Source organism: Mya arenaria, chromosome 4 (assembly GCF_026914265.1).
Source record: "Mya arenaria isolate MELC-2E11 chromosome 4, ASM2691426v1".
NCBI lineage: Eukaryota > Metazoa > Mollusca > Bivalvia > Myida > Myidae > Mya > Mya arenaria.
Window position 1 is genome coordinate 54,643,385 of NC_069125.1, and position 16,102 is coordinate 54,659,486.

General features: G+C 35.3%; 2 protein-coding genes across 2 annotated transcripts; one reads left to right on the forward strand and one right to left on the reverse strand.

Moving 5' to 3' along the window:
- The first annotated feature begins 103 nt into the window (after positions 1-103).
- Positions 104-10,490, forward strand: LOC128230505 (archaemetzincin-2-like). Its single transcript, XM_052942827.1, has 3 exons — positions 104-242; positions 7,464-8,302; positions 8,705-10,490. The coding sequence occupies exons 2-3, from the start codon at positions 7,472-7,474 to the stop codon at positions 8,993-8,995; spliced, it is 1,122 nt and encodes a 373-aa protein (XP_052798787.1). The 5' UTR covers positions 104-242; positions 7,464-7,471; the 3' UTR covers positions 8,996-10,490.
- Positions 10,491-11,374: 884 nt separating this feature from the next.
- On the reverse strand, positions 11,375-15,961 carry LOC128230921 (uncharacterized). Its single transcript, XM_052943348.1, has 5 exons — positions 15,846-15,961; positions 14,774-15,322; positions 13,991-14,303; positions 12,311-12,351; positions 11,375-11,840 (listed from the first exon to the last, which is right to left on the reverse strand). The coding sequence occupies exons 2-5, from the start codon at positions 15,315-15,317 to the stop codon at positions 11,527-11,529; spliced, it is 1,212 nt and encodes a 403-aa protein (XP_052799308.1). The 5' UTR covers positions 15,318-15,322; positions 15,846-15,961; the 3' UTR covers positions 11,375-11,526.
- Positions 15,962-16,102: the final 141 nt, after the last annotated feature.

Consider the following 16,102-nt stretch of genomic DNA (forward strand, 5'->3'; position numbering starts at 1 on the left):
CCATGTAAAGAATACATTAAATTATTTCTGATCTAATTAATTTAATGAAGAAGCAATAAGTTTATAATTTTAAAACAGAATTTCGTTCTCTACAATTCGTCTTTATTCAGGAAATCGTACACTCTAATATTTAGTTTGCAAACAGTAAGAGAAAAGCAGTGAGACACTGTTTTAGATAAATATTTTGAAGTTGACAACCACTTTATACTTGTAAACATACCGTAGAGTATATGTGTACAAAGGTAAGTTATTAAACACGACACGTACAATGAAATAACAGAACGGTTAGATCAATGTTGTGGACTAGTCCAAATAATTGTACGTTGACGGATTTTTTTTTAGATTTTTGATATGGCAAATCCTTCACGTACAAATTGTTTAGTATCAAAAGTGGGTAGTTGTTCCGATCAGGATTCCGGGTTAAAGCATATAGCGTCTATAAAATATCATAAAAACAAGAAATATTACCAGATAATGTTATTTTATATTAGTTCCGTGCGCACACAAAAAAATATCCAACTTATAATTATGAGTTTGACGGCTTTTCTTCATTTCATTCTGTCAAAACATAACGATATATACATGAAGGGCACCTGCAAGGCTTCAGGGCACAGTTTTAAATCGCTCGGAACATTTCGGCCATACCCGAGTTGTTACGATTGTATAACGAGGTCTATCTCGAAGCTTTGTCGGAGGAGGCCGAGTTATTACAATTGTATCGAGTTGTTCCCATTCGCATAATTGTTATCTGTGTCAGTCAACTTTCGTTTTATTGGAAAGGTAAACAACTTGTTTTAATGCATTAAATGCTTGTTTAGTGCAAAATAACATTTCACTTACATGGTAAAATATGAATTTAACTCTTTATGATCAATTTCAACCATAAAATACTTCACTTAAAACAATTTCAATATTTTTAAAACACCCCCGTTTTTTGCACATTCCCGTTTAGACGTTAGGGATTGGAAGAATCCCGTATAACACGTCTATTATTTTAGACTATGTTGTGGACTTGTGTATATTATCTCAGGTTAAACACCATTCAATCTTTTGTCAGCGTTCAGCCTTTACTGTACAGGGATTTTGACTTTGTTTATTTATCTCCTTCACAAAGTGTTGCTAAGTTAAAAAAAACGAAACATCAAAAGACTGTCTTACGCTTATTTTCTTGCACAACTGCTAATACATAATGCACCAGTCAATTGTAACCATGGCCCCCCAAGGTCCGGGGGTATACCGGGGATAGCCAGGGAAATTGGCCGTGTTTTTACCTTCCCAGTGGCCCCAAAGTGCCGGATGAATGCGGTGGTTTTGTATATGCGCCAAATATAGCGGGGAATGTGCCTTACTAAGGGTTCCTGTGGTGAGGGGGCTTTTGGCGGGGATTTTACCATCAGTTCATCTCCACAGTGTGGAGGTTCTACCCGGGCTTGGCTGGACCGAAAGTCAAAGTCCCCACTATTCCCCAGACCTGGAGGAGCCATGGTTATAATTGACTGGTGCATAAATTTATCAATAAATGAATAATAAATAATCTACATTTTATGGCGTTTTGGTCTGATTCAATCATCTGACCTGGGACAATGTAGTCTAAAATAATAAACGTGTTATTAGGGATTCTTCTAATCCCTAACGTGTAATCAGGTTTGTGCATGAACAGTGGGTTTGAAGAACATTGAAATTGTATTTTGAGAAGTATTTTGTGTTTGAAAAAGATTATGAAGGTTTACATTAATATTTTACCATGTAAGTGCAAAGATATTTTTTTTGCTCAAAAAAGCATTAAATGCATTAAAAAACAGGATTCGAGATAGACCTTGTAAATACAATCATAAGAGCTTGGCCATTTTTATGAAATGAAAAAAAACACATCAAACTCATAATAATTTGTTGGATATTTATTTTTTTGTGTACGGAACTGATATAAAATAACATTATCTGGAAATATTTCTTGTTTTTATGTTATTTTATAGGCGCAATAATTATGCCTTAACCCGGAATCCCGATCGGAATAACTACCCACATTTGGTACTATACAATTTGTACATGAAGGATTTGCCATAACAAAAATCATTAAAAAAAATCTGTCAGCGTACAATTATTTGGACTACCCTGGTAACAAATCCTACCCTGACATAAGGGCAGAATCTAGAAGCCTGTAAACAGTTTCCAATCTGTTATGAGAAGTACCGGTAAAACAGCAAAATTTAAGAATTGGTCCACCACCTATGGCATTATTAATATTTTATCCATCATTATCTATTTATCTATTAAAATAAAACATCACGTTTTTGTAAATGGCAAATTTTTCACACACATTGTTTTGTCTGCATTTTGGGCCAGTTATTTTGATTAGGATTCAGGGTTAAAGCATATTACTTCTATTAAAGATCATAGAAACAAGCCAAATATGTTATTTCATGTGGACCTCATCATGACATAAGTTAAAACCATTCTTATACAAGTTTTAAATATCTGAATTTTAATTTAACTTCAAATTAATTAACTTTAAAAATATCGAAACTATATTTTAAGAACACAGAATGGGTACTGCTTGGAGTGTATTTTTAGCCGGATTTTTCATTGAAAAATTACGGGTTATAGAAAGGCAAAACCCGGGTGGGCGGGCGTTTACAATTCTGTGTTAAACTTTTCATTTTATGTAATAAAATCAAGAGTTTTTATCCAATGGTTATCAAACTTGGTCAGACTATTTGTCTGCATGTTATCTTGAATATAATTGTATGAATATGGGTCATCTTGGGTCAAAAACTAGGTCACTAGGTCAAATCTATAGAAGAAATATTTCAAGGTAATAGATTCAACAATTTTTATTAAATCTTGATGAAACATGGTCAAAATGCTTTTCTGCATTATATCTTGCATATTTTTTTAATATGGGTCAACCCGGGTCAAAATCTAGGTCACTAGGTCAAATCTTAGAAAAAATATTTCCAAGTTATAAATTCAACATTTTTTTTCATATCTTGATGAAACTTGGTCAGAATATTTGACTGCATAAAATCTTAATTATTTTTTATATCGGTCATCCCAGGTCAAATTCTAGGTCACTAGGTCAAATCGTAGGAAAATCTTTCCACGTCATAAATTCAACAATTTTTGTCAAATCTTTATGAAACTTGGTCAGAATATTTGTCTGCATAATATCTTGAAAGTTCTTCAAATGAGTCATCCCCGGTCAAAATCTAGGTCACAAGTTCAAATCTTTATAAAACTTTAGTCAGAATATTTGTCTACATGTTGTCTTAAGCATTTGTGAATATGGATCACCTCAGATCAAAAACTAGGTCACTAGGTCAAATCTTAGGAAATATTTTCCCGATGTGATGTCATCTTAGATGATAAAGTGTGTCATCTAAGGCCAAAAACTAGGTCTCTCGGACAGATCTTATTGGAAAAGCTGATGTTTTTATAAAATGTTCATTTTTCTTCACACAAATTGAAAAAGTTACTGTTGATCAGGTTATTTGTATGAACGATAACTCTGATAAATATAAATATGGGTCTTTCTGGTTAAAAAACTAGGTCACTAGCTCAAATCCTAGGTTTGCAAAATTGCATCGTCAAATAAAATATCTGGTTTAATGAGGCGTTGCCGCATTGGCGTCTTGTTCAAGAGTTAGATATGCAAAACTGTTGTCTGTGTCATAAAAAGCTTTGTTTACCTACGGAAGGTAATCTTAATATAAATTAATATAAATGAATCTGGAAACAATTTCAAAAGGGGTCCAAGCCCTGTTACTTTGCTTTAGGTATGAATCCCTCACACTCAAACAGACCCCTGGCTTACTTTTATGATTGACAATTATCGGGCGATACTATTTCCCGGTCTCTCCTCATAAAATCCGGTCTCATCCGGTCTCATAATTCCCGGTTCATAACATATGGCCCCAGGCAACGGATTGTGTTGCCGATGTTTGTAAAACTAATTTGACAGTCTTATTTGCTTTTATATGTAACAAAATAGAATAAAATATATAAACATTATGTCTTAATTTATGCAATTTGTTATAGGTCTAAACTAGTTATGCAATTTGTTAAAGGTGTAGAGAAAGATGCGATGGCAATAAAAATGCTCATGTTGTTTAATAAAGGATTGAGGACGGCTAGAGTAACTTAGAATTGCACCTTCTAAATTATGTTATGTCAATGTTGGTTTATTGTTCTTCCTCTTCTGTTTAAAAACAAACAAACATGATATTGTTTAAGCAGTCCAGCTATGAGTGTGAACGGTTCTCTTTGAAGCAGTGCGTGTGTAATAAAACTGGCTAATCCGTTTATCATGTCCTTAACGAGGGACATGCGCTAAACTCTTTATTCAAAGTCGTCATGATTGTTGGAACTACGATGCTACAAATTTATAAAAAGTAACAATTCACAGCTTGTGATTACTCAAGTTCCACGAGTTCTAGACTACAACAACCTAATGGACATGCCTGTGGTGTCTTTGCAATTGCGAATGCTGTAGAATTTTGTTTTAAGAATGGCTGTGTAAATACAAATGTCAATTTCGTCGAAAGTCAGCTGTCTAGAAAATAAAAAAAAATCTGTTTCATAAAGAAAATTAAAAGTCGCGATCCCTAAGACTTTCAAAATATAATAAAAACTGTTTATGTGAAATGCCAGAATTTGTCGATAGTGATTTGCAAAAATAGAACATGCGGGAAAAGATTCCACATCAAATGCGTCAGCATAAAAATTAAAAATAGACGATCAGTTAGCAGAAATACATAAGACAACTGGTCGTGGCAGTGCATCTCCTTTAACAAAATTAATAGTTAAACAAAACAAAAATGTAAGAATTCCTAAAGTACTGAGTTAACTTACAAATTTGATTTACATGTATTCATGCATTTCTATTTGTATTACTATTATCAAAAGTATACTTATAACTGAATTTAATAAGGAAAAAAAACACAATGTGTTTATTATTCATAACATTAATTTTAGTACATGTGCATATATTATGTTTTTATCTTTGCCTTAATTTATTATTTGTTTTATTGATATAAAATATGAAATAAATGGTGAAATAATTATCATCAAATATCTGATGTTTTAATCAACTGTAATCTTTTGTAATCCTATTACCCCCCGCGGTCATTCACACCTTCTCGATCACGCCCGATAACTACTATAAAATTTTGAAAACAGAGACCGTAGGAGACTGGGACCGGATGAGACCGGGACCGGGAAATAGTATCGCCCACAATTATCAGCTGTTAGAGCCTGTTACACTTAAAGTTCTTATTATTATTTTTTGCCTCCCTAAAAATTTGATCTTGTAGTTAATTAACACAGTTGTCTATGTTAATATACGTGAACTCAGATAAAAATATTAAAATACCACTATTATGATTTACTATGTGTAAGGATCATTAGATCTAATGAAAACATATTTTACATACCTTTGTCTGCTCTGCATAATTTATTATGCCCCCTTCGAAGAAGAGGGGTATATTGCTTTGCACAGGCATGTCGGTATGTCGGTCGGTCGGTCGGTCGGTCCGTCGGTCGGTCGGTCCATCGGTAGACCAAAGCTTGTCCAAGTGATAACTCAACAATTCCTGGACGTATGGTCATCAAACTTCACATGAAGGTTGGGCCTGACCAGTAGATGACCCCTATTGATTTTGGGGGTCGTCAGGTCAAAGGTCAAGGTCACAGTGACCTTTAATGGTAAAATAATTTTAAAGCTTGTCCGAGTGATAACTCAACAATGCCTGCACCCATGGCCCTCAAACTTGACTTGGAGGTTGGACCTGACCAGTAGATGACTCCTATTGTTTTTGGGGGTCATCAGGCCAAAGGTCAAGGTCACAGTGACCTTGAATGGTAAAAGGTTGTCCGAGTGATAACTTGACAATGCCTGCACCCATGGCCCTCAAACTTAACTTGGGAGGTTGGGCCTGACCAGTAGCTGACCCCTATTGTTTTTTTGGGCTCAATGGGTCAAAGGTCAAGGTCACAGTGACCTTGAATGGTAAAAGGTTGTTGGAGTGATAACTCAACAATGCCTGCACCCATGGCCCTCAAACTTGACTTGGAGGTTGGGCCTGACCAGTAGATGACCCCTATTGTTTTCGGGGGTCATTGGGCCAAAGGTCAAGGTCACAGTGACCTTGAATGGTAAAAGGTTGTCCGATTGATAACTCAACAATGCCTGCACCCATGGCCCTCAAACTTGACTTGGAGAATTGGCCTGACCAGGAGATGACCCCTATGGTTTTTGGGGGTCATCTGGCCAAAGGTCAAGGTCACAGTGACCTGGAATGGTAAAAGGTTGTCCGAGTGATAACTCGACAATGCCTTCACCCATGGCTCTCATACTTGACTTGGAGGTTGGGCCTGGCCAGAAGATGGTCCCTATTGATTTAAGGGGTCAATGGGCCAAAGGTCAAGGTCACAGTGACCTGGAATGGTAAAAGGTTATCCGAATGATAACTTGACAATGGTTGCACCCATGGCCCTCAAACTTGATTTGAAGGTTGAGCCTGGCGAGAAGATTGTCCCTATTAATTTTAGGGGTCATTGGGCCAAAGGTCAAGGTCACAGTGACTTTGAATGATAAAAGGTTGTCCAAGTGATAACTCAACAATGCCTGCACCCATGGCCCTCAAACTTGACATGGAGGTTGGGCCTGACCAGTAGATGACCCCTATTGATTTTAGGGGTCAAAGGTCAAGGTCACAGTGACCTTGAAAGCAAACTCGACAATTCTTGGACCTATGGTCATCAAACTTGACATGAAGGTTGGGCCTGCCCAGTAGATGACCCCTATCGGCCAAGGTCAATGTCACAGTAACCTTTAACGCAAAAAAGTTAACAAATCTTCCCCCACTGATATCTCAACAATGCCTGAACCTATGATCATTAAACTTGACATGGATGTTAAGCCTGACCAGTAGATCACCCTTATTGATTTTAGGATTCATAGAGCCAAAGGTCAAGGTCACAGTGATCTTGAATGGTGAAAGGTTGTCCGAGTGATAACTCAACAATGCCTGAACCCATGGCCTTCAAACTTGACTTGGAGTTCCATCTGACTTGTAGATGATGATTTAAGGGGGTCATCTGGTCAAAGGTCAAGTTCACAGTGACCTTGAACGAAAAAAACTTGTCTTGTGATAACTTGACAATGCCTGCACCCATGGCCCTCAAACTTGCCATTAAGGTTTCTGGTGACCAGCTGATGACTCTGGATTTTGAGTTCATAGAGTCAAAGGTCATGACAGTCATAACACACTTCATCCTCACACTTTAATGGTCATAATCTTACAAATCAGCAACAAATCAGCTGTCATTTCGGTCCATGCATATTTCATTCAATTGTTCATATAATCCTGACAACATGGCGCTCAGGGGGGCATAATGTTTGACAAACATCTCTTGTTATAATGATAAATTTATTGTTTGTTTTCATGTATCTATTCTATTTATAGGATGCGGTATGGGGATTTCTGCATCATCTCCAGCAAGGCGCTATAAAACGTTGATTGGAGACCTAGAAGAGGACATATCAAGTGTTGAACACAAGATGTACAGCCTTAGCCAGTATGTTCTTGACCAGAACAGTGATATGCTTGGAAAACACAGACCAGAACTTGATATGTGCATCATAGACACTTGGTCTGCAAAAAATGTTCATGAAGAAGACAACGGATCCAAGAAAAATGATAGAGCTGATGAGAAATTTATATTGTTTCAATTAATGATCTCAGAGAAACCATATTTTTGCTCACAAACATTCACTCAATGGAATACAATTTATAAGTTTGACCAGTGGTGGACTCCATGTTGTAAGAAGGGAACAAAGATTTACATACAGCCTGTAGAAAGCTTTCCACAGTTTTTGACTGATTTTGAAATAGATTTGAAGCATTTGGGAGGCTCTCATGACTTTTTTGCATTATTGAAGAGACTTCTGGAAGCTTATTTTGATGGAATGACAATAGATATATTACCAAATGTGAACTTTCACGATTCTAAATGGAAAATTAAGGCAAGGTTTCATCATAAGACCAACAGTAAGCAATATCATGTGACAGATTTCTTTCCAAAATTAAGAAGTGTGAAACCAGCAGATGGCTACTGTATTCTTGGTCTTTCATGGACAGATCTCTATCCAACTGAAAAACTGAACTTTGTGCTTGGAGAGGCTCATTTTGCATTTAAGTCAGCTATCTTCTGCTTTGGAAGGTGTGAGCCTAAAATATATGACCCAGAGACATTTAAAGACATTGATGAAATGGATGCCAAACTGCTGTGGAGAATCATCAAGGTATGTGGAATAACATTGACACTGTTAATGGCATAGCGTTGACAATGTTAATGGCATAGCGTTGACAATGTTAATGGCATAGCGTTGACAATGTTAATGGCATAGCGTTGACAATGTTAATGGCATAGCGTTGACAATGCTAATGGCATAATCTTGTCACTGTTATTAAGTCATAATGATAAATGCAGGAAAGGAATAAAATGTAAATTAATCATTGAAAAGCCATACATAAACAGAATCAATTTAGTGCTAGCCTGTCTGAAAAGATTTACGTCTATCCTTCACATAATATCATTGCATATTTCACATACTGTTCAAATTTCAAATTACTTTATGGAAATGTCTATGTTATCCTATATGTTTTGTAATAAATTTGTTTACAAGTGTGTCTTATCTCCACAGGTCGTTAGCCATGAGACGTGCCACCTGTTTGGACTGATGCACTGCTGGTATTTCCGTTGTAACATGAATGAGAGCTGCAGCATGGCAGAGGCTGCCTCCCAGCCCCTCTTCCTATGCCCTGTGTGTCTCCGCAAGCTCCAGCATGCATGTGGCTTCGACCTCATCAACAGATACCGCAGAATTCTGGTCATTCTTCAGGACATTGTCAGTGTGTTTCCATCACAAGAGATTGAACAATCAATCCAATGGCTAGAAAAGTGCCTTAAGTTCTTGTTAACAGACAAACTGTGATATAAGTTTCTGAAATAGCTCAATGATGTCAATTTATATCTTTTGTCATTTTTGTGTCGCCTAAAAAAGCAACATAGATATTAACCAGTATTTATCATCCAATCATGGTCAAACATGGTGACAGTGTTGTGTGTGTAATGAATCAGTCAAGAGTGATCGTGGGATAAATAGCCACAGTAACTCCAGAGTTATGCCCCTTTTGCATTAAAATACATGTAGCAGGTTTATATCTTGTGGAGGTCATAATTGATTATCCAAACTTGTTGACAATGTATGTTGGCATAATGTCCAGGCCAAGTTTGATCATAAGATGAATTGCCCCAAGTGGGTGGGGAATGCCAAACAAACTGTTTATTAGTTGTGGCCTAATCAGTTCTTAATTTTCAAAACAGTTTACAATAATGGGCCTCCTGAACAGGCGACACATTCAATGTCGCTGAATTCTAGTTAGTAGAAGGGCATTATTGGCTTATTCTTTATTATACCCCCACAAACTAAGTTTGAGGGGGTATATAGGAGTGAGCTTGTCGTTCTGTCGATCTGTCTGTCGGTTTTCATGGTTTCCGGACGATAACTCATGAAAGGCTAGACAGATTTGAAAAATGTTTGGTACACAGGTGTAACATCAGAAGATACAGGTCAAGTTCCATATTGGGGCTGGTGGGGCCAAGGTCAAGGTCACTGTTACTAAAAATAGAAAAACGGTTTCCGGACGATAACTCATGAAAGGCTTAACAGATTTGAAAATTTTTTGGTACACAGGTGTAACATCAAACGATACAGGTCAAGTTCGATATTGGGGCTGGTGGGGCCAAGGTCAAGGTCACTGTTACTAAAAAAAGAAAAAGGTTTCCGGATGATAACTCGTGAAAGGCTAGTTTTAGTGTTATTTAGAATCTCAATGGTTAATACCAAAATTTTTATGTTAGTTTCGTAAATTCTGATTTTTCTGAAAGAATGAATTCATCATCAACAATGTTTACATAATTTGAACAGTTATAAAATGGTCTTGCTTTATAACTTAGATGCTAGGCAGGTTAATTAAATTATCTTCACAAGCAGAAGTTGAAAAATGAACACAAAATGCAGAAGTGCTCTTAATACGTTACATTTTGTAAGTAAGGTGGATCCAGGGAAATTCCTCCAGTGCCCGTCATTAAAAGCTAGTTACATTAATGTTACCGAAATTATTTTGTTTGAACAAACTTATCATTTTTGTAGCATATCCTAGGGAAAATAAATGAAATGTCTTTAACTTAACATGTACTTATTATTTACCTAGTTTGTTTTTTTGAAGAAGGAAATTAAGGTATTGTTATGGTTGTTGTCATGACTGTGGAATTTAACAAACTCATGAAACTTGGTACATAATTGTTACCATTCAGGAAATCAGGAAATGTACATATTAACATGTACTCTTATTATTTGACTGTTAATATAGAGGTACATGATTGTATGCATGACAGATGTCAGACCAATAAAGACATTCTTATGGAAATGATCAAGGCGAGTTTCTGTTGTTGCTTGCTGACACATCTTGTATATCATTGTGATGTACATGTAGGTGGGCTTGTTAGGCATAGCTTTGCCCCAACAGTGGTATTAATGTTGCTCAGTTGCAATTACAATGATTCAAGTAATTGACTTATTGACCAACAAAAAAAATGTTTTTTTCTGTTTTAATTGCAACAACAAAAATAACTAACATAATGGTACATGTAATGTTATAAAAAACAAAGATTTAAAAAGGTATGTTATTCATTTCAGCTATTTACATCGACAAAAAATAAAACATACCTAAACATATCACAGAAAAGATCAAGGCTTCATTAATATTTCACTAATGTTATACTTTGTATTGCAAGAATGTTTTTTTTTATAAAATAAACATAAAATATGTGTCAAAAGATTGAATTAACAATAACAAGTGTAAGTCACATCAACACTTATATGGGTCAAGTTCAAGTAAGGCACACATAACTGAGACAATAAATATGTTTGTTAAAATATTGTAATAAAATACATAAAATCTGAAAACATGATTTATTTAGAGTGATCATGAACACAACAATTTCTAGTAAATGTGTACAAATCTAAAAGTCTTACTGGTGAGTGTTCAAAGCATGAATAGAAATTCTACGAAGTACTGGGCAGAAAAGAGCTTGTTAAATTATCCAGCCTTTAATGGAATTCAATTATCAGTTATAAAGAGTAGTTCAGCAGTGAATACCCATTAACTTAAAGTATCACAAAAAGGTTAACATGAGAATCAGAAAACAGAATACTATGTTTCAAACTTGAGAGCTGTTATTATTTACGAGATCTTACAGAAAATATAAATGCTGTTCACCATTCAGAAACAAAGAATTTCCTTAGAGTTTCATACTATTTACTGTCATGGCAAATACTGAAAGTTGTCAACAGGGTCTGTTTTAGTAAAATCATATCACTTCCTTAGGTATGTTAAACCACTTCACACAGTCATGATAAGAACCACAGACCACATATTATATCATTATCAAGTATTCTATTCAAGTGACAGAGGCTGGAGGGTTGACAGGGGAGGGGGCTATCTGGCCAATCTGGTGACCAGGACTCTGGCGCTCTCTCTCCTTCATCCGGCCTTCAAGCTCCTTTCTCTTTCTGATCTCCTTCTTAACAGAGTCATACTCTGGGTTGTTAATCTTGTATGACAGCTTCCACAGGTGGGGTCGGGACTTTGGTACGTATCGCTGACCAAGAGAGTCCGTCTTCTGGTTTGGGGGTGGAGGAGTGGGCGGGCGCTCAACAGGCTTTATCAAGTGGGGTTCATACTTCTTGAAATTCTCAGGTGGTAGAATATGACCTGAAGGAGATCAAGTGGAAACATAAAATACAAAGGTCCTAAGTATAATTTTATCATTTAAGGCAGGCATTTTGATACAGATCAGATAATTATAAGCCATAGAATTCTTCTAGAACCAAGTGTTAGTAAGGCAAACACAATGCTTTTTATGGAAGTTTATGAAATTTATTACAAAAGATAATGAACCAAATTGTTACAGCATTGTACTTGTACATGAAACAGTACAGGCATGCCTTTATATTACAGTAACAAATAAAAATGACGTTCAAATAAAATATTGCCATATCGATCTAAAAAATATGCCTAAATATTTAAAGTGATGTATGCTATACATGTTAATTGCATATTATATTTTTCATAGATGTTTAAGTTATACAAGTATTTAAAGATGTTAACATCAAAATGTAAAATATTAAGTTTAGTGCTGCCAAATTGGCATTTCGAATTCAAATTTTTTTTTTGAACCATACCTTGTTCATCTATTGGGGGATTCCTACTCATACTTTTGATCCTCAATGGTTAATACCAAAATTTTTATGTTAGTTTCGTAAATTCTGATTTTTCTGAAAGAATGAATTCATCATCAACAATGTTTACATAATTTGAACAGTTATAAAATGGTCTTGCTTTATAACTTAGATGCTAGGCAGGTTAATTAAATTATCTTCACAAGCAGAAGTTGAAAAATGAACACAAAATGCAGAAGTGCTCTTAATACGTTACATTTTGTAAGTAAGGTGGATCCAGGGAAATTCCTCCAGTGCCCGTCATTAAAAGCTAGTTACATTAATGTTACCGAAATTATTTTGTTTGAACAAACTTATCATTTTTGTAGCATATCCTAGGGAAAATAAATGAAATGTCTTTAACTTAACATGTACTTATTATTTACCTAGTTTGTTTTTTTGAAGAAGGAAATTAAGGTATTGTTATGGTTGTTGTCATGACTGTGGAATTTAACAAACTCATGAAACTTGGTACATAATTGTTACCATTCAGGAAATCAGGAAATGTACATATTAACATGTACTCTTATTATTTGACTGTTAATATAGAGGTACATGATTGTATGCATGACAGATGTCAGACCAATAAAGACATTCTTATGGAAATGATCAAGGCGAGTTTCTGTTGTTGCTTGCTGACACATCTTGTATATCATTGTGATGTACATGTAGGTGGGCTTGTTAGGCATAGCTTTGCCCCAACAGTGGTATTAATGTTGCACAGTTGCAATTACAATGATTCAAGTAATTGACTTATTGACCAACAAAAAAAATGTTTTTTTCTGTTTTAATTGCAACAACAAAAATAACTAACATAATGGTACATGTAATGTTATAAAAAACAAAGATTTAAAAAGGTATGTTATTCATTTCAGCTATTTACATCGACAAAAAATAAAACATACCTAAACATATCACAGAAAAGATCAAGGCTTCATTAATATTTCACTAATGTTATACTTTGTATTGCAAGAATGTTTTTTTTTTATAAAATAAACATAAAATATGTGTCAAAAGATTGAATTAACAATAACAAGTGTAAGTCACATCAACACTTATATGGGTCAAGTTCAAGTAAGGCACACATAACTGAAACAATAAATATGTATGTTAAAATATTGTAATAAAATACATAAAATCTGAAAACATGATTTATTTAGAGTGATCATGAACACAACAATTTCTATTAAATGTGTACAAATCTAAATAAAGTCTTACTGGTGAGTGTTCAAAGCATGAATAGAAATTCTACAAAGTACTGGGCAGAAAAGAGCTTGTTAAATTATCCAGCCTTTAATGGAATTCAATTATCAGTTATAAAGAGTAGTTCAGCAGTGAATGCCCATTCACTTAAAGTATCACAAAAAGGTTAACATGAGAATCAGAAAACAGAATACTATGTTTCAAACTTGAGAGCTGTTATTATTTACAAGATCTTACAGAAAATATAAATGCTGTTCACCATTCAGAAACAAAGAATTTCCTTAGAGTTTCATACTATTTACTGTCATGGCAAATACTGAAAGTTGTCAACAGGTTCTGTTTTAGTAAAATCATATCACTTCCTTAGGTATGTTAAACCACTTCACACAGTCATGATAAGAACCACAGACCACATATTATATCATTATCAAGTATTCTATTCAAGTGACAGAGGCTGGAGGGTTGACAGGGGAGGGGGCTATCTGGCCAATCTGGTGACCAGGACTCTGGCGCTCTCTCTCCTTCATCCGGCCTTCAAGCTCCTTTCTCTTTCTGATCTCCTTCTTAACAGAGTCATACTCTGGGTTGTTAATCTTGTATGACAGCTTCCACAGGTGGGGTCGGGACTTTGGTACGTATCGCTGACCAAGAGAGTCCGTCTTCTGGTTTGGGGGTGGAGGAGTGGGCGGGCGCTCAACAGGCTTTATCAAGTGGGGTTCATACTTCTTGAAATTCTCAGGTGGTAGAATATGACCTGAAGGAGATCAAGTGGAAACATAAAATACAAAGGTCCTAAGTATAATTTTATCATTTAAGGCAGGCATTTTGATACAGATTAGATAATTATAAGCCATAGAATTCTTCTAGAACCAAGTGTTAGTAAGGCAAACACAATGCTTTTTATGGAAGTTTATGAAATTTATTACAAAAGATAATGAACCAAATTGTTACAGCATTGTACTTGTACATGAAACAGTACAGGCATGCATTTATATTACAGTAACAAATAAAAATGACGTTCAAATAAAATATTGCCATATCGATCTAAAAAATATGCCTAAATATTTAAAGTGATGTATGCTATACATATTAATTGCATATTATATTTTTCATAGATGTTTAAGTTATACAATTATTTAAAGATGTTAACATCAAAATGTAAAATATTAAGTTTAGTGCTGCCAAATTGGCATTTCGAATTCAAAAAAAAAATGTGAACCATACCTTGTTCATCTATTGGGGGATTCCTACTCATACTTTTGATCCTCAGTTTTCTGAACTCCTCTAAGTCTGCCTTAGTTCTTGACATTGCCATTGACTTGAATTTATCATCATTGAACAGTCTGGTTTCTCTGATGTACTTTTCAAATGTTTGTTGACCTACTTTAGAGGGGGAGGGAATATTAAGCGGATACATTGCTGCTATAATGTCTGACATTTTGCCGCCAGCACTTGTATGGAAACCATACTGCCTTCGAAAGTTTCTCCAGACATTTGCATTAAAACTTTCATCTGGCCTCTGAGGAAAAGGAGCATCATGCTTCCCAGCCTCCAGCCATAGTTTATACTCAACAGTTGGATGACCATGTGCAAACGTTTCAGTGTTTGAACGAAGATAATGGTTACATTCAATGTTGAGCATGGTCTTTGGTGGTTTCCTTACGGCCAGCCGTTGTATGGGACGAGGGTGAAATCCAGGATGGTGGACGTCCTGGGGTTTCATGAGGTTTTCCCTTTCCTCTATCGTTGGCATGTTGGCTGTCAACATAGCAACTGAAATCAGGGGAAATTTATGTTTTAATGGAAAATTTTAGCACTTATTTAATAATGTACATACAAACCATTATTGTGACATCACTAATGATTTTCCTTGATTTTTGTCAAAAGACATTTGTCACATGCGTAGAACAGTAAGTAACCTGACAAGGGATTGAACATATGATCCCTTCCTTGCACGTCTACCAACTGAGCTAATGATACATACATGTACATGTAAAATGATGAACCTGTATTTCCAGCTTAACCTGTACTCAAAGCTGTCACACATGTTTAATGGACAATGATGACCTCGACAAAAGTCTTTGTCATTGACTTAATTGTAACAAGGACTCTCATATATATCTTAATCAGTATGTCATGTTGTCTTTGTGTTAATCAACCAGTGTTAATCTTTTATAATTGGGGCACCTGTTTCAACCATGTTATGGTCTCATTTGATAACCAAGTCCTTATTGTCATATTACGGTATTTGTTTTAATAAAAGTATTAAAATATTCGAATGGTAATATATACGTACGTTTTGCATTCACAATTTATAATAATGTAACATTTTTAATGGAAATTTATTTTTGACAGCTTTGGTCCGCCATTTTGAAACAGTGTAAACGTCTCCATAACAGCATGTGATCCCGCGAGACTGTCAAATCAATATAGACAGCTCTTCCAACGACATTATGATTGTCAGAATTTCCATTCTTTAGACATGTCATTCCATTTTGGATATTGATTAAGATCGATAATAGTTAACTCGACACAACTACATAGCTTTCTTTC

Excerpts from the sequence above, each read along its gene's own strand:
- LOC128230505 (XM_052942827.1), top strand. The coding sequence starts at position 7,472 with ATGGGGATTTCTGCATCATCTCCAGCAAGGCGCTATAAAACGTTGATT. Across the intron at positions 8,303-8,704 it reads TGCTGTGGAGAATCATCAAG|GTCGTTAGCCATGAGACGTG; the intron begins GTATGTGGAATA and ends TTATCTCCACAG.
- LOC128230921 (XM_052943348.1), bottom strand. The coding sequence starts at position 15,317 with ATGTTGACAGCCAACATGCCAACGATAGAGGAAAGGGAAAACCTCATG. Across the intron at positions 12,352-13,990 it reads CCTCCAGCCTCTGTCACTTG|GATCAAAAGTATGAGTAGGA; the intron begins AATAGAATACTT and ends TTAACCATTGAG. Across the intron at positions 11,841-12,310 it reads TCCCCCAATAGATGAACAAG|GTCATATTCTACCACCTGAG; the intron begins GTATGGTTCAAA and ends GATCTCCTTCAG.